Source organism: Gasterosteus aculeatus, chromosome 14 (genome assembly GCF_964276395.1).
Source record: "Gasterosteus aculeatus chromosome 14, fGasAcu3.hap1.1, whole genome shotgun sequence".
Taxonomy (NCBI): Eukaryota; Metazoa; Chordata; class Actinopteri; order Perciformes; family Gasterosteidae; genus Gasterosteus; species Gasterosteus aculeatus.
Window position 1 is genome coordinate 5,590,968 of NC_135702.1, and position 20,719 is coordinate 5,611,686.

At 46.3% G+C, this 20,719-nt stretch overlaps 1 protein-coding gene across 38 annotated transcripts; it reads left to right on the plus strand.

Annotated features, from left to right (window-relative positions):
• The first annotated feature begins 959 nt into the window (after positions 1-959).
• add1 (adducin 1 (alpha)) lies at positions 960-20,110 on the plus strand. Of its 38 annotated transcripts, none has more exons than XR_005714175.2 (20): positions 970-1,141; positions 6,374-6,579; positions 6,940-7,102; positions 7,398-7,549; positions 7,730-7,810; positions 7,957-8,106; positions 8,209-8,352; positions 8,473-8,571; positions 8,840-9,013; positions 9,187-9,549; positions 11,715-11,810; positions 11,928-12,020; positions 12,384-12,398; positions 13,039-13,125; positions 13,787-13,943; positions 14,318-14,635; positions 15,365-15,457; positions 16,261-16,294; positions 17,439-17,492; positions 17,944-20,110. XR_005714175.2 is itself a non-coding variant. In XM_040198565.2 (19 exons), the coding sequence occupies exons 2-18, from the start codon at positions 6,385-6,387 to the stop codon at positions 16,293-16,295; spliced, it is 2,415 nt and encodes an 804-aa protein (XP_040054499.2). In that variant the 5' UTR covers positions 970-1,141; positions 6,374-6,384; the 3' UTR covers positions 16,296-16,298; positions 17,944-20,110. The 38 variants fall into 38 exon arrangements, 26 of the variants coding, with proteins under 26 accessions (XP_040054506.2, XP_040054499.2, XP_040054498.2 ...); XR_005714177.2 differs by having other exon boundaries at positions 16,264-16,294; XR_005714174.2 differs by having other exon boundaries at positions 16,261-16,298; positions 17,944-18,920.
• The last annotated feature ends 609 nt before the right edge of the window (positions 20,111-20,719 follow it).

Here is a 20,719-nt window from a genome sequence, read left to right on the forward strand (position 1 = left end):
AGTTTCAGTCATCAGTTACTTTTGCCGCCTCACCGCTAGAAGCCTCCAGATCCTACACACTCCACACATTCTGGATGAATGTTTCAAGCCTAATTTAAACTTCACAAAGCAACCGACGTGTACTCTGTATAATTAAACGGATGAAAAATCCAAGAATTACCTACATAGATATAATTTTGTTTTTTGAAAGGCATTCCATAATAATCATGTGAGCACAAACAATGTGGGTTTAAAATAGGAAGTGGTTTAATTGTTGAATTATATGCGCCAGCTAAGATATTTATTACTGTTTTGAATTGTATCGATATATAGATAATGAAATCCTCGTTCTTTCATTTTCTATGAGAGCGTTCAACCTTTGTACTCAACTCTATTGTTTAGGTTAAAGTGAAAATATAAATGCAGAGATACTCCATTATAAGTAAAGGTTCTGCATCCGTATTCTACCTTCAGTACATTCAGCAGTGAAAAGTATCACTGTGACTAATGATGTTTAGCATTAATAGCTTGTAATTACAGCAGCATTTCAAGGTTTTAGCAGTTAGGTATTCAATCCACGGTCCTCAACCTGCAGGATTGGCCCCTCTAAAGGGTCACCAGATAAATCATTGGTGATACTGGGAGAGGACCATTTTGATACACAACTATTTATTTAAAATCTTCCATACTTCAATTTCAGATTTCTTTGTAATATGTTTAATGATTTTACATCCTTAAGGCCTAAAGAGTTTTTGCATTAAATTTGCAATTGACATGAATTAATGTACTCTGTGACATCACTACCGGGTAAAATAATTTCACCCACCGCCCATTCCTATCGGCGTCATGACTTTAGCACCAGAGGAAAACTAAAAACATGGAAGCACACTTGAAGCCCACTTTTCTCCCGAGGAGGCGGGCCAACGCTTGATCCTCCAATCACAGCCTCAACCTTGCTGTCACGTGCCACTGGGTGTCCAATGGGGAGCCGCAGATTACAGCCGTTTTGCCGCACCCAAAGTGGAATGATGGGCGGAGCGAGAGAGCACAGGGAGATAAACCCACTCTGAGCTCACCGGGGGAAGCGATAACGCCAACGAAGCCCACCGTCCCTCTTTCACCGAGCACTCGTCTCATATCCCACCACTCCATCACACAAAGGGTAAGCGTTCGGAACCATCAAACCCGGCAGGCCTTCTACAGCGGTTTTCTGCCCGATTACAACGAGCCATGTGTGTGTGTGTTTCGTCGCGTGCGCCCTCACTTGTTTGTGTGCGAATGCGTCGCGAGCGGCAGAGACGCAGACGTGCACGTTTTCCCTGCCAGTAAAAAGCATTTCTGCGTTTATTTATTTTTTTTAGTCTTGATTTCCTTCAAACTCGAGACGGTTTCCCGTGCTGACCGTTAACGGCGCAGGGCCACACACTTTGCGCGTGCGTGCGTTTGTGCGCGTGCGCGCGGTGTGTTTGGGTTCGGTTAGGCCCGTTGTGTTGCTTTCTTCTTTTTGCCTTTTCTCGTGCGCTCCGCTACCCCGAAGCTGTTTCAAGCATCTCGAGTGTGTGTGTGTGCGCGCGCGTTTTAGAAGCAGGATAGAGGTCTTTATTCAGTTGTGTGAGGAGGATGATGATGATGATGATGATGAAGGAGCTTCCTGTTGTTAAGATGGCACCGCGTTCCTGCATAACAACACACAAAAATGCCCACTCACTTTGTCAATGCTGAGCACAGTATGAGATGAAACTCATGCAGCACATGAGCCCGATCATACCACTGCTTATTGAAATGAATTGAGCAAAACATGTTCTAGAAGTTAACTAGAGATGTAGCTGAAAGCACAACCACAGTCTTTATTTCAAATATTCTATACATGGTATGGTAATATGTTGATAATAAGTGATGATGATGATGCAATATACATGTATCATCAAGAATCTAGAGTTTAACGTTACTTCTACTCATCCAATCATTTGCTGCTTTTTCTGATTTGTTTGCAGTAGCTAACTGGATAATGTTCGTGTCTTGGACTGTTTCTCTGTCACACCGGGGCTTTAGTAATTTGTCATTTTTACCAGGTGACATCCCAAAAACATTCAAAATTTGCAGCACTAACTGTCTAGCTGTTGTAAGATTGTCAAGGCTCATTGAAAAGGTGATGATGATAACCTAGAGAAGATCACCACTAACCCTCTGCTGAAGTCCCATCCCCCCTCCTCGTACTGTATGAGGATTAGCAGACGGCCCACTTAAAGGGTCCGTGGGACGGTATCTCCCTGGATTTGGTAATTCCGTTAAAATGAAAACTCCCAAAAGAGGGATGTTGGCTCAGTCTATCTGGCTCCATGTCGTCATAAACTACACTAATACACACATGCATGCACACCCGCTGGAGATCCAGGGTGTTTGTTTTACTCCCACGCCCTCGACTGCAGCTGAAAATCTGTTCCTCATTTCAAGTCCACCTTCTCTTATTTCACCCTTTCCTTCCTTCCTTCCTTCCTCTGCATATGTGATCACTTAGCAAGAGACTCTTATTTCGAGGTAGTGATGCGCACGCAGTCCCGTTCGCGCACGCCGCGTCGGTCGGCAATCGCATAACACGCCGCGTGCTGTACACGTATGTTTGTGTTTCAAATGTTACTCCGGGCTGGAGTAACATGATGGAAACTGTACAGGGAGGGTCTGTTGTTTCAGAGAGCAATCTTCCACCACTCTGTCCAACATGTCATGTGACGGCCAGATAAAGCCGGAGTCCCTGTAGACGTTCAGTGTGCAGAAGATCATATCCGAAACGCGAAGATGGTCCCAGAGGTGGTGATGCTTGCCAGAAGGAGGACATTGGCTTCATCGCTGCAGTTATCTACTTGTCTCTCCAGATTAATCTGATGCGTATCAATGTGATAATCAAAAAAAATCATCTGGGTGCTTTGCTAAGATCACGCGCAAAGCTACAACCATGCTATTTGTTGCATGCACTCTGGTAGGATATTTTTAACATGACAACCACGTGGAAGCAAGTTATCACGTTGTATCGCTACCAGACGTTTGTCCTGCTGAGTAATCTGGACGTGTGTTGTTGTTGAACACTGTCTTGGTTAGAGCTCGCTGTCCATAAAGCTTCTGTTTAGGTCTGTAACTCTGGTACACAAGCCCATGCATGGGCTAGAATGACGCTGAATGCATTGCTGCGAGGCATAGTGTTCAGTCTGCAACACACACACACACACACACACACACACACACTAGATATAGAGCAGTTGCTAGTGAAATCTTGGTCCTCAGTAATGACAGGCATCCAGCTCCGAGATATAAAGAGCCTCAACCAAGCGACACATGTCTCAACTGCTTGCATGAAGCCCAACCCCCCCCCCCCCCACCCCCACACACACTAACATGTCAAAGAAAGACCAGCAACATTTTCCTTTTCGGTTGTTTTATTTAGCATAATGTTCTTTTCACTGGTGAGGGCTGGAGTGGCATATTTTTGGAACAAACTAAATGGATTATTTTTTCTATTTTTTTTCATGGTGCTTGTTCATGCTGAAAAGATGTCTCTCTCTTTTAGAAAAAGATTATAATCAAATGAAAATATCTGTATTTAAAGCTTAACTCCCCTCCGCCCCCTTAGAGAGCAGCTCGCTCGGTGCTACGATTTCCTTTGCTTACATTTGTTGCCGTAGCAACTTAATACGGTTAATTGTTCCAATGACGAATCAAAATGTCACGTCCAGTTTTTCACACAAATGCAGATGGCCCACAGTGTACTGTGTGAATGTGATGCCTGATTCGTCATTCCGTTTTCCTGTTGCTTGGAGACGAGAAAAGACCTTGGATGAATCAAAGTTTTTTTTCCACATCCACGGTGAAAATGGAGGAGGAAAGAGACTCTTTGGATGTGCCACTGTTCTCGGTTCTGCGTATCAGAGGCCATCTGCACGCAGGCCACAGTCCAAACACGATGCAAGAGCTCAAAGCTGTCATTTTGCTGTCAAAGATGGAAGAAGGAGCTCGCCGTATCAGTTTTTGCAATAATCAGCCTTCTATTGGTTTTATTAGCAGTTTATTTAACAAATATTAATGTATACTTCCCTAAATTTGTATGAGCTTTTGTTAAAGCGTTATTCACTGATCCTGGCGTGCAGCCGTAGGCGCCGTCAGGGGTCCCTCTCTTTTTGAGGTCATATCCTGTCACATGGTCTTCTTGCACAAACATAGTCTTAAGAAATGGTCTCCCTGAACGGCCCCCACCTTCACACAGCAAGTTGACTTCAGTGACCTGTGTCCTCAAATGAACTAAAAATGATCAGAGTTCATAATTAGTTTTAATGTAAGATTATGGCACACTAGTCGAGTTAGTTCAATGTCCCATATGTGGATGTGTATCTTATTCTAAAACAAAAAGCATGTGGCTTCCGTGTGAATAGGACTCGTTTTTTTACACGTAATGTGAAGTGAGTAACAGTTTGAAGATGTGTGCCTCGTGACACCGACTGTCTGTGCAGCCTACAGCTCTTTTTACATAACAGCGATCTTTAAAGGCTGTCCCTTGTTTCCATGGTAATGCCTTTCGGTTTCCATAGTGTTTGCACTCTCAACAGGAGCGGAGGCTCGCCGTTCCCCTGCACCTACGTATCCCAAGCTGAGGGGGTGGCGGGGGTGTTTGACGAGGCGGGGGGCGCCTGTGGATTGAGCGTCCTGCATCGACGGCCATTGTTATTGCTGCACTGTCCATCAGGCATAAACGGCTTGTTGTGTTTGTTTACACCAGAGAGGTTAATGCTGGAATGGTGCCTCGTATTTCTTAACTGGAGTCATTCAGCTGATTGAAATGCACCTGCAACAAAGCGACCTCTGAACCCCCTTTGACCTTTCCGTGCTTTGTTTACTGTGACAGTGAGCAGCTACAGAGGTGATTTGTGCATATCATTCATGCCCCCCCCTCCCCCTCCCTACATCGTGCAGCAACGAGACTGTAGGATAATTTTAGAGTGTTGTCCCCTTTTTTTTTTTTCTGCAGACAGGTTTTTGATTCCTATCGTTGCCGCTAGCAACAAACGCTAACATGAACAACAGACTGCAAACGCAGCACGATTGAGTCAGGGCGAGGTTGATGGGATCAGACGAGCAGCCAAGTTGCATCAAGACCCGTCTGGGTGTAAATCAGTCTGACACGGGTCCGTCTTGGCTGCACAGGCTGAAGTATTGTCGCATTCCTTTGATGTGCAATGCGGACCAACTCCGCCTGTGTTTCATTTATATATTTATAAAAGGATGTTACTTTTTGATGCTTTTACCTTTTTTATGTGAATTATATTGATGAATCATCCTGGCTTAGGAAAAGTAGCAACTACTATTATCTAAATGTTTGAATGCAACAGAGCATCAATGTCTTCTTTAAGATTTTAGATGAATGCATCGCACTCCTTTTTGAAGGTATTTGTAGCTGAAAAAACAAAACAAAGAACACCCTTCCTTTTAATTTAATGAGCAGATGAGGTGAGAGTGGACAAAACAATAATTGGCCTACCATTAGCCCAACAGCTTGACAACACAAAGGCCTTCATTGCAGCAGGTGACCAGAGATGTCGAAAGAAAAAAAACGATACGATAGAAGCGTGAGAGAAGGAGCGAGCGGGAACTGTGCCAGCCGTCAGCGTGATGGTGGAGGCTTCGTGTTCCGGCTGCAGTTGTCATGGTACTTTTGGCTGATCGTTTTCTATTGATGCCGTCTAATGGACTGCGTCGGTTTCTGCCAGAGCAACCACACAGTCACACGCATTCCTACACACACACACACACACACACACACACCCCGGTCCTCAGAGGCCCGTCTGTGTCCTTCAGAGGCGGGTTTGGGTAGTCGTGCTGTGACGGACAGGCTGAGACTGTTTATCCACACGTACGGACACCCGGCTGGATGAGAAGATCTGCCTCTCCACGTCTCTCAATCCCGTCCTGTCGTCCGTTGAAGGGGACATGTCGAGCTAACGGTGGATTATTGGCAAACAGTAACGCGTCCATTGTTTCGTTTTCCAACGGTCATCACTCTTACGGGTTTTGTGCTGGGATTGCAGGAAGCGTTTTATGGAAATCAATGAAAGCCCATCTCTGCTGGAGCAGTGGTCACGTGGTTGTGACAGGAAGTAGGGAAAGAGTGTTCTTTGTGGTTAGCTTTTCTTTTTGGTCCAACGACTGCAATGCTTGCTTCACCGTGGAAACTGGTTCTTTACTGTGAAATATAATCAAATCATGAGGAATAAAAAGTCTAATGCAGACCGGGTGGTTTGTAGTATTTATCAGTATGTTACAAATGCTTTAATCCCAATTGACTCGTTTCATCAACTATTGGTATTTTGATACTGATCCCCTTTTAAAAAAATTTTTTTTTTTTAAACAGGTCAGCCCAGGATGAACGGTGACTCAGGTGCCGGCGTGGTGACGGCCCCCCCGCCCACCACGGCCCCCCACAAGGAGCGGTACTTTGACCGGGTGGATGAGAGCAGCCCGGAGTACCAGAGGGAGAGAAACATGGCACCCGACCTGCGGCAGGACTTCAACATGATGGAGCAGAGGAAGAGGGTCTCCATGATTCTGCAGAGCCCGGTCAGTTCTTCTTCTTCTTTTGTGTAAAGGCCGCAGCTTCCTCAGCATCACATGATGGATCCAGTGTATTCTCCATCGACAGTCGGACTGTGTGCTGCTGAACAGCAATGTTTAAAGGCCCATTGTATGTGTGAAAAGCACCAAGCGGTGCTTTTGAAATGAGCAAATTTACTTGGTTGAGCTCTGTCTCGGCGCCAAAATCCGGTTCCGTAGTCTACAGGTCTCGAGCATACGTTTTATCATTTGTTAGGTCATTTTAAAAAGATGTTAAGCAGTAACTGTCTGACTGCTGTTTTATTCATTTTTTTCCATCCCATTTTCCCGTCTCTGTCCGTTCTTGTCGTCGTCATTGACCGGCAGGCTTTCTGCGATGAGCTGGAGACGATGATCCAGGATCAGCTGAAGAAGGGGAAGACGCCCACCAGCCTGCTGGCTCTGCAGCAGATCGCAGACTTCATGAGCAACAGCATGCCGTCCATGTACCCAGCTGCCCCACAGGGCGGCATGGCCTCGCTCAACATGAGTGAGTCGAGGAGCGAACGAGTGTGTGCGTGTGCGTGTGCGTGTGTGTGTGTGTGTGTGTCTGTCTGTGACTTTTTGACCTCAGTCTCGCTATGTCTGTGCTCACAATGAGTAATGCAGCACATGCCAAAGTTAATTTCTGGACAAATAGTCCTATAATTGAATTAATCCGTTTTTTCCCCACCTAGCAAGGAATCACGGATGGGTATTTTGTATAGAGCTCTTTATTTGAACCACTTTGTTCCCATCCCCTGTTAACCCGTGTCATTCCGCCTGATATCGCCTCCTCCTCTCAGGTTTGGGGATGGTGACTCCAGTGAACGATCTGCGTGGCTCCGACTCCATTTCCTACGACAAGGGCGAGAAGCAGCATCGCTGCAAGCTGGCCGCCTTTTATCGCCTCGCCGACCTGTTCGGCTGGTCCGAGCTCATATTCAACCACCTCACGGTAAGTTCTTTCCTTGTCCGGCAACCCGAAAGTTCTGATCTGGCTTTTGTACATACAGCAGTAACGATGTGTCCACATCGTGCGATTTCTGTTAATTAGGCCCAAACGCATGATCCGATTTGGCTGTTTGAATACAGTGACGGTGTATTTGAATATGGCTGGCTTCTGGTCCTCCTTTAGGTCAAGGTGAACTCTGACGAGGACCGCTTCCTCATCATCCCTTTTGGGCTCCTGTACAGCGAGGTCACTGCTTCCAGTCTGGTGAGGAAATGGCCTGATCTCCATCAGAACACCATTCTTAAGTTCTTCTACTTTTCTGACCTGATTCATCTGATATTGGTCTACTTCTCACGTGATAACGTGCGCCGATCCGTAGCTAAAGTCACATTGATGTTGCCGCCCTCCAGGTGAAGGTCAACCTTCAGGGTGAGATAGTGGACCGGGGAAGCACCAACCTCGGGGTCAACCTGGCCGGCTTCAACCTTCACAGCGCCATCTACGCCGCGCGGCCCGACGTCAAGTGCGTCGTGCACATACACACAGCCGCGGGTGCTGCGGTAAGGAGCAGAGCTTGTGGCGTGTAATGGAAGAAAATGTCCCCACCCGTCGTCACTCACGCAGACGGGGACTCTTATGTCTCATGCGTTGTTTGGTTGCAGGTGTCTGCCATGAAATGCGGCCTGCTGCCCATCTCGCCCGAGGCCCTGTCGCTGGGGGAGGTGACCTACCACGACTACCACGGCATATTGGTGGATGAGGATGAAAACGTTCTCATCAAGAGGGACATCGGACCTACTAGCAAAGTAACAACGGCACAGTGTGAAAAGCGGAATAAAGATGAGCGCTACAGCTCCAGTTCTGTTCGGTAATTATGAAACCACTAAATCCTTCTGTTTATTACCTTTTGTTCCTGTCTTTCTAAGGTGCTCATCCTCAGGAACCATGGCTTGGTGTCTGTAGGTGCCACAGTGGAGGAAGCTTTCTATTACATGCACAATCTGGTGACTGCCTGTGAGATCCAGGTAGGACGCACACACTCATTTCTTCACTCATTTTTGAAGTATCATTGACTTGCTGTCATTGTGGTGTGATGCATAGAACCATTTATTTTTGTTTGGGTTGTTATATTACCACCATACGTCTCTGCATTTTTCATAACGAATTGTCTTTGTCCCTTGTCTCCCCACGTGTATGTGTTCATCTTGTCCTCGTTTGTCCACATTCTCTTTTCCTTCTGTATTTTGGCTCTTTGTTTGTTATTCCCCCTCCCGACCTCCTAACTTCTTTCAGGTGAGAACACTGGCCAGCGCTGGAGGGCCAGATAATCTGGTGTTGTTGGACCCAAAGAAATACAAGGCACGCTCGCGGGTCCCAGAGCCCCCGAGCGACGGGTCTTCCACACACCCCAAGTGGCAAGTCGGGGAGCAGGAGTTTGAGGCCTTCATGAGAATGCTCGACAACTTGGTAAGCACAGCGGAAACCTCAAACCTTTTTCCGGGATGGAATTGGTAGAATGTGTTTTGTTGAAATCTTTTGTTTTTAAAAAGGGAATAGTGTGTTCTCTGTTTTTTTTTAAAACGTAGCCATAGATCCATTAACCCCCGCCGCCCCCCTTTGTTTGTCTTCCTGTATCCCAGGGCTACAGGACGGGCTACCCGTACCGCTGCCCGGCATTGCGCGACAAAGCTAAAAAGTACAGTGACGCGGAGAGCGCTGCCCCCGGCCACGGCGGCCACTCGTACGGGGAGGACAGCGACTCAGGCGCTCGCTCCCCGCTGAAACAGAGCTTCCAGCGCGGCCAGCGCGACAAGACCCGCTGGGTCAATGCCGGCAGCCGTCCCGACGAGCCCTGCGAGGACGGGCCGGACGGCGGCGGCGGCGGCGGCAGCCCCAAGTCGAAGCCTAAGGTGTGGACGAACATAACACACGATCACGTGAAACCCTTGCTGCAGTCTCTCTCGTCTGGTGTCTGCGTGCCAAGCTGTATAACCAACTGCTTGGTCTGTGCCTACCTTATTGTTCATAGTAAAGATCTGACCGCTGCCTTGTTGGTGGAAAAGGGGGTGAGGGAAGGGGGGGGGGGGGGGGGGGGGTGGTCGGCATCTTGAGGTTCCTCCAAGGGGAGAGACAGAGGAGTAAAGCGTGGTACAGAGCTTTACGATTTACTTGTACTATTTCTATGTAACCGCTATCGGCGGTCCGGTGATGTCACTCTGCCGCGCGCGGCCTTTTCGGGCCTCGCTTTAGGCGTCACAATTTCAGGCGTCCTGTCAACCCAACTTTTCTAACCCCGTGTGCTCTGCTAATTACCTCGTTGCGTAGCTGTGAGTATCCGTCTCCTCATGCATCATGATGCCGGGCCGCCCGCCCCCTCCCCCCCAACCCCCACCACCCTCCCATGCATGCCCCACTGCATGTGTAGTAGTGAAATGCATTGTTGGTGTTTTTCCCCAGAGGAGCGAGCGGCAGGGGTGTGGCGCTACTCAAGTGGGCGGTCCAACGTGGCGAGACGCGGCGACCTCGCCGCCGACCACACTTTTGCTAAACGCCCCCCCACCCCCACGGCAGCTCTTAGTTTTGTCTCTGCATCATGAAGTTAAGCTTTTGTCTTTTAGCCACATTGAGAAGAATGGGCGAAGGCGAGATTTGAGGGCGTGTCAGCCCTGTGTGAGTTTGCTTTTGGGGCTTCTCACAAATTGTATTCATGCATTTTCAGCACACTGGAGGGAGGTGGCATGTCTCTAGCAAAAAAAAATCCTAATCCCAAGAGTAACGGCAGATAGATTATGAAGATTTGATGAGGAAGAAAAAGAGTTATGCAGCCTGCTTTTTTTTTTTTTTTTTTGATATTTCACCTTCAACTGCACTCAGTTGTACTTCCGTTACCTCCCATGTTATTTATTTTTCTGGTTTCAGTTTTGTTCTGAAACTCGAATCCTGCATGAGTGGAATTGTTTGGAAAAAGAAAAGCACCGAGATTAAAAAGCAACCGAATTTGACCTGACTTTTAAATCGATTATCTCCTGTAGGAAAGTAGGAAATGTTGTGTTGTGAGACTCTCTCTCTGTGAGTATATCGCATTTACATGTTCATCCCATACTCAAACAACCCAACCCAGCTACTTCCATCCAGAAACACCCCCCACCCCCCTCTCATCGAGCGTCCCGCCCCGTTTGGCGGCTAACCAGCCAACCATAAAAATACGCTTGCGCTTCCCCCCCGTGAATAACCTGCCTAGTTTTAACAAAATGTTGGACTAAAATATTTTGCATGAACGCTGAAGATTTGATTTGAATGTTCCCCGCTGCTCATTCAGTTTGGTGCAAAAAATATGTATTTTTTTTGCCCTCCAATCAAGCTGCGCATTACCAGGTTAAGAAAAACAAGTAGAAAATCCAATGGGGTATTTCTCTTTATCCGTCTGGACGATTAAAAAGCTCACCCCTGCAGGAAAGATGCACTCTTGTCTCACTCTGTGGACCCTCCCTCCCCCCACATCCCCCCCACGTCCTCGGGTGTGTTTCTCTTATCACTGTCGTCCTCGTTGTTGTGTATCAGCCTGGGAAAAGACTTTGGTGATGCCAGCTCACCTCTCGCTTCGTAAGCCAGCCTCATCATCCGTCACTCCCCCCCTCCTCCCTCATCCCCGTTACCCTTTTTGTTGTGTTCTGTGTTCTCTCTTGTTTCTTCAGTGTGCTCCTTCTGTTTTTGGGGTTTCTAATAGTACACCAATGATGATGACAAAATGTTTGCAGTAGTATAAATACGCCCTCATCTCAAAAGAACACCCGTAGAAACCATTTGAAGCATTTCAAACGTAGTGTTTCATACATACAAACTTTTCTGTGAGTAGGCTCTTGTGTTTTAGCGTCAACTCCTATGGGTGAACATTAAAGTTATTCAACAGAATAGGCCTGAGAGGTAGTGACGTAGAACACTAAATTTAGTGTAAATGAATCCCATCATCATTGGTTCACTTATTACTTTCATTCTTTTCTTTTTTTACAGCCATCCCAACTTTGTTGATTTTTCAGTTCAGCATGATTTTTGTTTTGTGAAGCCTGCATAGTCATTTTTCTTATAATACATTTTAGTTGCTGTGTTTAAGTGATTTTTCGTATGTGCCTTTTCAGTAATGTTTTAACACTTAACGTGGTGTTTTCAGTGGACAAACGAGGACGGAGTCCGCCAGGCTGCCGTAGCCAATCAGTTCATCCCCATGAACACAAACCCAAAAGATGTCCTGGAAATGAGGAATAAGGTATCACGTTTTATATTTATTTTTTACTTCCTTCGCTCTAGTGAAAGAAAAAAAGACCATTTGATGTTCTTGCTGCACTCTGTTTACTGTTGTTGTTTTAAAAAAAAAATATTTTAGATCCGAGAGCAGAACCTGCAGGACATTAAGACCGCCGGCCCTCAGTCGCAGGTTCTGTGCGCCGGCTCCGTAGTGGAACGTAACTTCAACCAGGTCAGTTTGTAAATTCTGCACTTGAAAACCTCGCCGCTGCATCCACCCTCACCTGGAGTTAAACACCAGTCAAACCAGTTAAACACCAGTCTCGTCCCGGCGAGAATACTAAGATTTCTTATGGTTTGGTCTCTTGTATTTGCTTAAAATACATCAGATTTTAAATCTATCACACTCCTGGAATGTATATAAGGTCCAGGTCAGGAGTCACCCCTTAAACCCAAATGCTGAAAGTGTGAGTTTTGTGCTCGAAGTCGTCCGCTCAGTCTCTGAGCGAGCGACTTCCTCGCTAATAACGGAGCGGGAAACGTGTTTCCGAGCAAGGAGTGACTTTGTAACTGTCGCATTATTCTTTGACCACAGAGATCAATCTGGCAGGTGAGTCGTGTTTGAGGGCGGAACCTCGTTCTGCTCTCCAAACCTGCCAGCTCGGGTTGTGTCCATTATCACACGCGCTTTGTTTTCTCTCCTTCATCTTTCTTTTGGAGTTGTATTTATTTTGCCATAGTTGTTGTTGATGATGATGATGATGATCATATCCGGCTCAGCATTTTGCAGACTGGTCCCTCGCAACTATTTAACAACTTTTATTTCTATGCATGCAGAGAAGAGGAAAGGGAAGATTGCTTGTAGTTTTCCTCCAGTCCAGTTTGCACGGTTCACTCACCTGGAACTTGAATCCAAACCCCATGAGGAGCACGACATGGGCAAAGCAAAACCGCTGTTTGTTTTAAAGGGGCCAAAGGAGTCCTTGACGTGCTTTTTATTCTGTTACGATTGAGACCCCCTCTGTGTGTGGACCCTTTGTCTTCACGATGCATGGTATTTGCTCCGTCACCGCTACGCTTGCCACAGCCCCCCATCACGCAGCCGTCTCTCTCTCTCTCTCTCTCTCTGCATGCACGTCCATTTCTTGCGTGGTTGTCCTGGCCTGACCGACCGCTGATTATGAGTGTGCTGCTGTTCTAAGAGCCCCCCCCCCTCCCACCCCCTCCACTCACTGGGTTTACCATTGCAGGACGCCCCTCTGTCTGACTGTACAGACACTATTGAAGGCCTCGATGTGTCCGAGGGGTCCTATAGTCCTGCTAGATCAATTAGAAAGGTACTGCTCCAGTCACCTGTACTTCACATCTTCCCCCAGACAGACACCCGATATCCGCGCCTGTGCAGATAACGCCGATGATCGTGCTAGAACGACGCCATTCCTGTATTGTGTTGTGTTGCTTGTGTATCTTTTGGTCATGGGATCAAGTCTCTCCTACATTACACTCTGGTCTGGTCTTTCGTCATCCTTTTGTAGCGCGTTGTCGTGAGTTGAAGTGTGCAGTGAGGGTGGTCTTTTAATACATGTATTTCACAAAAAGAAATAGTCCTTCACAGACTACGTGAAGATCTCTTTGGTTTTAAGAATAAAACTTGCCGTGACTGTTTCCTGCAGGCCTGGTGATCTCGATTGAGTCGGCTTGAGCTCTTCTGTGCTCTGCTTTTACGTAGCGGTCTGTTGCATAACATGAAATGACAAACAAATCCTTCTATGAGGAGAAGTAACCTGCTATTGGACATATTAGTGTGCCTCTTGAATTTTGAAATGGCCCCTTAGCTTTAACTTGCTCTGAAGACTATGGCTGAAACTTCTGCTCGCTGCTGCACGATAGTTGTCTCCAGTCTGATAATCTTCTGCCGCCATTTGACTCTACGGCTCTTATTGTTTAACTTATGAAATCCTGCCTCGTGTGTTCTCTCTCTCTCTCTGTGTCCTGAAGGGGGAGCTAGTGACCGCGTCCAAAGCCATCATCGAAAAAGAATACCAGCCGAAGGTCATCGTCAGCAAGCAGGGTCCCAACCCCTTCAACAAGCTCACCGACCAGGAGCTGGACGCGTACCGAAAAGAGGTGGAGCAGAAGCAGAAGGGGCCCGAAGGTGAATCTAGATTTACATTACAGTAAATTTAGTGCGGAGAACGATGAATGAAAAAAAGAGAAACCTTTCTATTGACTTACGTTCAGACTAGAAGTGGTGCAGCCCCTCCTTCTGTAATCAGCCCCCGATTACCTCTCGCTCCCTTGACAAGTCCCTTGGATAAGTCCTCACAGGAAGTAAGAATTGAGTCGAGATCAGCTCAGATGTTGCTTCTGTTGTGAAGTTATTTTTAAAGCTATTGTAAACATGCTCACAATTAAATGAATGAGATACTTTTTAAAAAGATGCTTTTCCATAAAAGAATATTGAAGTTTCCTGCAGAATCATGCAAAAACTCGATTGGTGACGTTGCGCCCATGCACGTGACTTCACAGTGCACGGACAAGACCGTAGTGCGGCGGCGGCCTCCAGCTGTGCCGAGCTGCTGCGGGGGGGCGGGGCCTCAGTCTCCCCGCCGCCTCTACAGACGGCGACCGACTCGCCCTGTTTAGAGGGAGCCGCCACACCGGCCTCCAAGCTAGGCTCCTCTCCCCTCGTCCTCGCTGGCGTCGGCGGTGGGGGGGAGGGGCTGGCCGGAGGCGGCGGCGGGGGCGCAGACTCTGCAGATGATGTTTTTTCCCCGCACAAGGAGTTCCACTGCGCCGTGCTGAGAGCCCTCAGCAAGGGGCCGTCCGTGCCGGATCAGGCTCCAGGTACGCCAGATGAAGCGGCGCCGTGCCTAAAAAGAAATCCGGCCCCGCCGCTTCCCCCCTCCTCCTCCTCCCCCCGCCCCACCCCCATGCTCCGCCCCGGTCAGTCTCAATCAGCGCCGCTGCACCGGGAGAGGCTTGGGATCCCAGCCTGCTGTTTCTCCTTTTTTCTCTGGGGGTTTGGAGTCTGCTGCCATTGTGTTTTTTTTTTTTTTTTTTTTTTTTGCGTCCTCACAGTTCAGTTCAGTCCTTGAAAGCCTTTCTCTTGATTACTTCCACTCCTTACCTCATCCCCTCTCTCTGATGCTCTGTGCCAAGGCATCCGAAAGCTTTCTGAAATTTGATTGGACGAGGAGCTGAGTAGAGACGACTCTATCAGTGCTGTGCTGACTTTATTGTTTTTGAGGAAGCGGCGTCTGAGCTCAGCCATCCAATCAGAGCATCCCACGTGTGGCCTCTTCCTGCTCCCCCGTCCCGGATACATCTCTGTGGTTGTCCACTGTCCCTCCTGTGCCTCTGACTGATCTCCGATCAAACTAATGGTTTGTTTTTGCTCTTCGGGATCTCTTACCGTTGATTTTGGCTTAACGCACTCTCGGTGGGTTTGCTTCCCCGTGCTGTCCTGCCTTTCGCTTGGTGATTTGCTGAAATCACTTAAGTGCTCATTTAGTGACGTACTCTTCATTAACCCTTTCCTTGCCCTTTTTTTCATTTCTGCGGACTCTGATCCAGACGCGGAGCCGCTCGTAGGGGCCGAGGATGACGAGCCCCAGAGCCAGAAACCCACCAGCACGCCACCCAGCACCCCCGTCAGAGCGGAGGAAGGTAGGCTGGCCTGACGTACTCCACATAACCGGTCCTGCCTGCTTCGGCATGGGTTTTCTCCGGTCCTCTTGCTGGGTTTTGGGGCTTCTCTAGGGTCTCCGGAGGAGATGCAGAGGCTCCTGCCCGTCCACCTGCCTCTCTGTCTTGGGGTGTGTTCATGTCGTGGTCTTTAATACTACTACTACTACTATTACAGCTGCTATGCTGTGGTTTCTGTAATAACAGGCCAAGAGTTTGTGATTATTAAACCAGGTTGATCTTATGAGAGATGGAAATGACTGTTGTTCAGTCTCCAGATGTAAAGGCGGGAAGGAAAAAGTTTGGAAAGACAATGACTTTTATCCTTTTTATACATATTTTCTTTTCTCCCTCTTGGTCCTTATTACTATTGGATTACACCTAATAGGAGAACTGGCTGTAATTTGAAGTCTTAATCTTCATTCAAACAATAATTGGCATTGTTCCAGTCATACATGTCAAATCTATCTCATGAGCTACTTTCTGCGTGGAGGAGGACGAGTAGCTTCAGTCACAGGTGTAATCTAATCCCTGACATGTTGTTGTATAACATATTTCTCCATGTTCAGTATCTCCTCTACCCCTTCACTTCCATTCTCTATCTTTTTGGGGTCTACTAAGAATGGTTCCCAACCATTCTTTTTAGGATTGTCCTCTGGTGTTTTATTTTCTCCTCTATTTCACATTTTATTTAATTTTAATTTAACCTGTGTGCCTGGTTTGATCTGCATAGACATGTGTTTCTACTTGTGCTTTTTCTTCTTTGTGGCTGCGATTACAATCAGGAGATGGAAATGCAAAAGAGTACCTGTTGCCATAGTAAGTACGTACTGTTCCACCTCCTAATTACCACCCGCCCATACCTGTGTTTGACCATCTACCCTCTTTTAGTTTTTTCCTCTGCATGGCTTCACTAGTCGAGCTGGTCTCTGATCGGAACTGAACTAACCCGTTTGAACTCCTCCGAATGGTTGCTGGGTGTTATTTCAGAGCGCCTCCTTCCCTTGGAATTAAACTCACGGTTTCCGTTAAAGTAAAGATTCCACAAATTATAAAAATAAATTCTGTTTCTTTACAACCTCATTCCAGGTTGGTAATATTGTCCTTTTAAAGATCCATTTCCCCAAATGATAACGTTCAAAAACACAAAGTGGAGGATGTTCCTGAAGTAAAACTCACCAAACTTTTTTATGTTTGATAACCTCTCTTTTCCTGCCAGCTACTCACCGTCCAAATAACCAACCTCTCTTGCACATGCGCACACGTTATCAATGTCATATGCACCTTTTTTTTCTTTCGAAAAATCAGGTAACGTGTGTTTGTGTTGCAGACGAGTTCTTTACCAGGTACATCTGTGCTTTATTTGGGTGTGGCTTTACAACTGGACGTGCTGCTGCGACTCCCCCTTTAGCTTGGTGTGTGTGTGTGTGTGTGTGTGTGTGTGTGTGTGTGTGTGTGTGTGTGTGTGTGTGTGTGTGTGTGTGTGTGTGTGTGTGTGTGTCGAGCACCGTCTCTGCTCTGACAGGCACAGGAAAAGTGACGAGGATGAGGGCTTTGGTTCTAAAGGGTTCTTAATGTCGCTGTGTGAGCTGGTGCACGGGGCCGTGGGTTCGATGCCGCGGATGGTCGACTGAAGCTTGTGTAGAAACGTCGATTCTTTTTGCTGGGAGTGTTTTTATTTTTATTATGTATATAGAGGATGGCGCTGTCTTTTCTAACTACAATCTGTGGAAAGAAGACCTGCAACTAAGACCAGAAGGAACAGCTCTACAGAGTTTTTATACTCCCAGCATCAATTGATTAACCCAAGTCCTAATTTTTGATCGTTCTCTGAGCGCTGCGCCAGTTTTTAACTAATACGTCGCAATCCCTCCACCTTGACTTGAGTTGTGTTTCCTCGCTTCTGTTTATGCCATCTGGAAAACCTTGTGGACTTTGATTTGTGTTTTTTGTTTGTACACAGGGTGCAAATGAGCCACGGAACTTCTCTCGTTAAGATTTCCCTGTTTAAAGGAAGGTAAAGAACCCCGATGCTGCGTGTCAGCTCGGGCAGAAGTCCTGTGTGTGGTTGCTCATCCTTAATGATGGTGATAGTGGGACGTAAGCGGGGTGCATCTTGGTTTGGTGACGGTCAGTTCAGATGTCTGGTGGGGGTTATTTTATCGGTGCGTTGGTGGATCTCGTGGGAATGCTGCCCCTTTTTGAGGTGTTGCACTTTAGATTATACACATATCTTGGAAGACAGTCGGTGGTTTAAACGCATCAATCCGATGCGGTTTGCTAAAGAGGCCGAGTCGTGTAACCAGTAATTGCTTATTAGTGGATTTACCGGCCAGCAGAGGGATCGATTTGCAGGCAGCCTCGGCGGCGTGTAAGTTTCGCAGCGCGGCTCCACACCGCTTTCCCCGCCGAGACCGTTAACTCTCCTCCGTCTCTCTCCCCCCCCCCCCTCTCACCTCCTCCACCAGAGTCCCTGCCAGAGCAGACCTACAAGGACGAGAGCGACGCCGCCACCCTGAGACAGACCCTTCCCGACCTGACGCCTGACGACCCCTCCGACGCCCCGGCCCTTCCCGCCGAGGAGTCCGCCCCCGCCAGCGCCGACGCGGCCGAGGGGGAGGAGCCCGCCGGCGACCAGGAGGGGGAGGAGTCTCCCAGCAAATCCCCCTCCAAAAAGAAAAAGAAGTTCCGCACACCTTCCTTCCTGAAGAAAAACAAGAAAAAGACTGGCGAGTCCTAGATGGGAGACGGCCGGATGGGTCCTCGCGGCGAGCCTCTGCCTCCTTTTTTTTAATTTTATTTTTTAAAGTTTTGCTTTTTGTCTGCTACCGTTGCACCCTCAGCGCGAGCCTCCGTAACGCACAGTTCTGCTTTTTGTCTTCTAATTTTTTGGTTGTTGTTTTTGCTATAATTTGTCGTTGGCTTATTAACCTATGTTTCCTCGTTAGTGCGTGCCAATTTTGTATACAGTGTAAAAATGATGGATTGCATAAAGGGTTTTAATTATTAGGAGTTTTATTTAGTTGTGAGTGAGCGATTCTGTCTTCTTCACTCCATCTGGCCTTTGATGCATGTCTATTACTACGGGCCCACACACACTAATGTGAGGTTTTAGGCTTTTATGATAAACTGTTGTAACCACTAGAATGTATTGGATTGTATGAAAAATATGTAAGTGTCTTTTAAAAAACATTGAATGCCGAAAGAAGCTTGTACTCATTTAACTGGTGGTGATTTTTAAAAGTTTCTGCTACAAATTGAATAGAGCTCGTTTTACCACTGAAGCTGTGCAGCCATGTGATTACAAACCGTAACCATGTTAGCAAGCCGGATAACTGCATTTGGGGAAACTCTCAGTTGATGATTTATGGAAATGGCACTCCCACACAACCCATATTAATGTTGACATAATCAAATATTTTCATTAAATCATCAACAAGCTAAATCTTTGTTGAAAATGTTTTAACATTTTTTTTTCTTCTTTTTTTTAAACTTTTTTTTTTTTTTTTTTACTTTGACCCAAAAGCATTTCACACAGCCTAAACTTAGTACAATACTTAATATGTCGTGTAGTGCTTTGGGTCATTCATGTGAGGTGGAAGTTGGGTTCAATATCTCATAAAACCAGACAAACTGCTCCAAACCTGATGATTTATGATGATTAAACGGATGTTGAGCTCTGATCACCACAAAGGGAGATTCATCCCAGGAAACTTGACAAAACATTGTGCGTTTTTAAAAAATGATTATTATTATTATTCCAAGGCTTAAGATATTTTGTACTGGTGTGGTTAGAAGGAAGTAATGTGTATAGAACAATTCCCTTTATTAATATTCTATATATATTTTTTTTGCCTGGCTTTGTGTTTGCCACTTGATATCTTGCTGTTTTTTTTTTGGTAATTTTTTGCTTTTTCCTCACAAAGTAGCTGAAGCCATGATAGTTTGCTGTGAGAGCACGTAGACGTCCTCCTTATAAGTCAATGAGAACTCCTAACACACACACAATCTTAAGCATAGATGCAGTTGGTACATGCAGCTTTGGAACAATTTACATATTCTGTATCAACATGGACTTTGAAAACTGCCCTCTGACCGAGTGGAGATTGAATACCCGTTTTTTGCAGTAAAGCCCCAAAGTACACTGGAGAAACTTTATTTTGTGGATATAGGAGCTGTGCTTAATCCTTCGGACCATTGCACAAAGGCCGACTCCATGCCTCGCTAACTTGTCTTAGTTCGTTCAGTTTTAGTGAGCGGTTAGTCATCAGTCCATCCAACTTGTAGTGAATTAAAAGAAGCTTCATCTAATCTAAAGCCTTTCGTTCATGACAGATGGCGAATCTTCATCACCCGTGAATCAACTCTGAAGGACTGCATGTACAGAGTCCCGCTGTGCATTAAACGACTAACTACCCCCATTATTTGAAATGTCTTTTTAGCTTCAGTGTGCTTAAGTCCTTTAGTTATTCTCTTCTTCTCGCAGCTATTCTGAATTGTATTCTCTGTCTAATCTTCCAATCAATATGTGTCTCAGCATTATATTGTCTACAGATTTAGCACTTCCACCGCTGTTTTCTCATGGTCCTGCCTCTTTCACAACCATGAATAAAAGGAAAACACTTACCTTGTAAATCAGTGGTGTGTGATTATAGTTATTTAAGTCAAATCTGCAGTGTAAAAGAAGAAACCGTAAACACTTCATCAGAGCTGCCTGAGGCATTTCAGTTAATAACAATCATGTTTTGTGAAATAGTAACATACTTTGAAAAGATAGGACCTGCTTAAACCACATTGACAAGCTGAATTGTTTGTGAAGTTGGCCCGAGTTTGCGTAGATATTGTATGATCACCATAGTACAGCTCAGTAACGGTTCTCTTCAAAGTTCCCGTAACATTTGTAATAGTAATAATTAGGATTAGGATTTTGGCATATGTTCTCTTTAAGGACTTTTGGTTAAATTCTAGAAATGTCAGGTCAACCAATCTAGTGGTTGTGAGATATTTCTTTGAAGTGTGTTCAACAAAGTCGGTGGGACTAATTCTCTGTGCATGACAAATTAAATCTCAATCCATCGTGACACGACACCTCCTACGGATACTATTCCAAAAAAAATAGATAAGACATTCAAACGAATAATTCTCATTTACTGTATGTGTAGACTGCTCTGTAGTCCCCATGCGCCTTTATTTTGAAGGAGGAACTTGTTTAGACGACAGGGGGCGCTGCAGCGTAAACTCATA

Coding starts and splice junctions, on each gene's coding strand:
- add1 (XM_040198558.2), top strand. CDS start 6,385: ATGAACGGTGACTCAGGTGCCGGCGTGGTGACGGCCCCCCCGCCCACC. Junction 7,811..7,956: donor AGGTCACTGCTTCCAGTCTG/GTGAGGAAATGG, acceptor GCCGCCCTCCAG/GTGAAGGTCAACCTTCAGGG. Junction 9,550..11,714: donor GCTGTATAACCAACTGCTTG/GTCTGTGCCTAC, acceptor TGGTGTTTTCAG/TGGACAAACGAGGACGGAGT.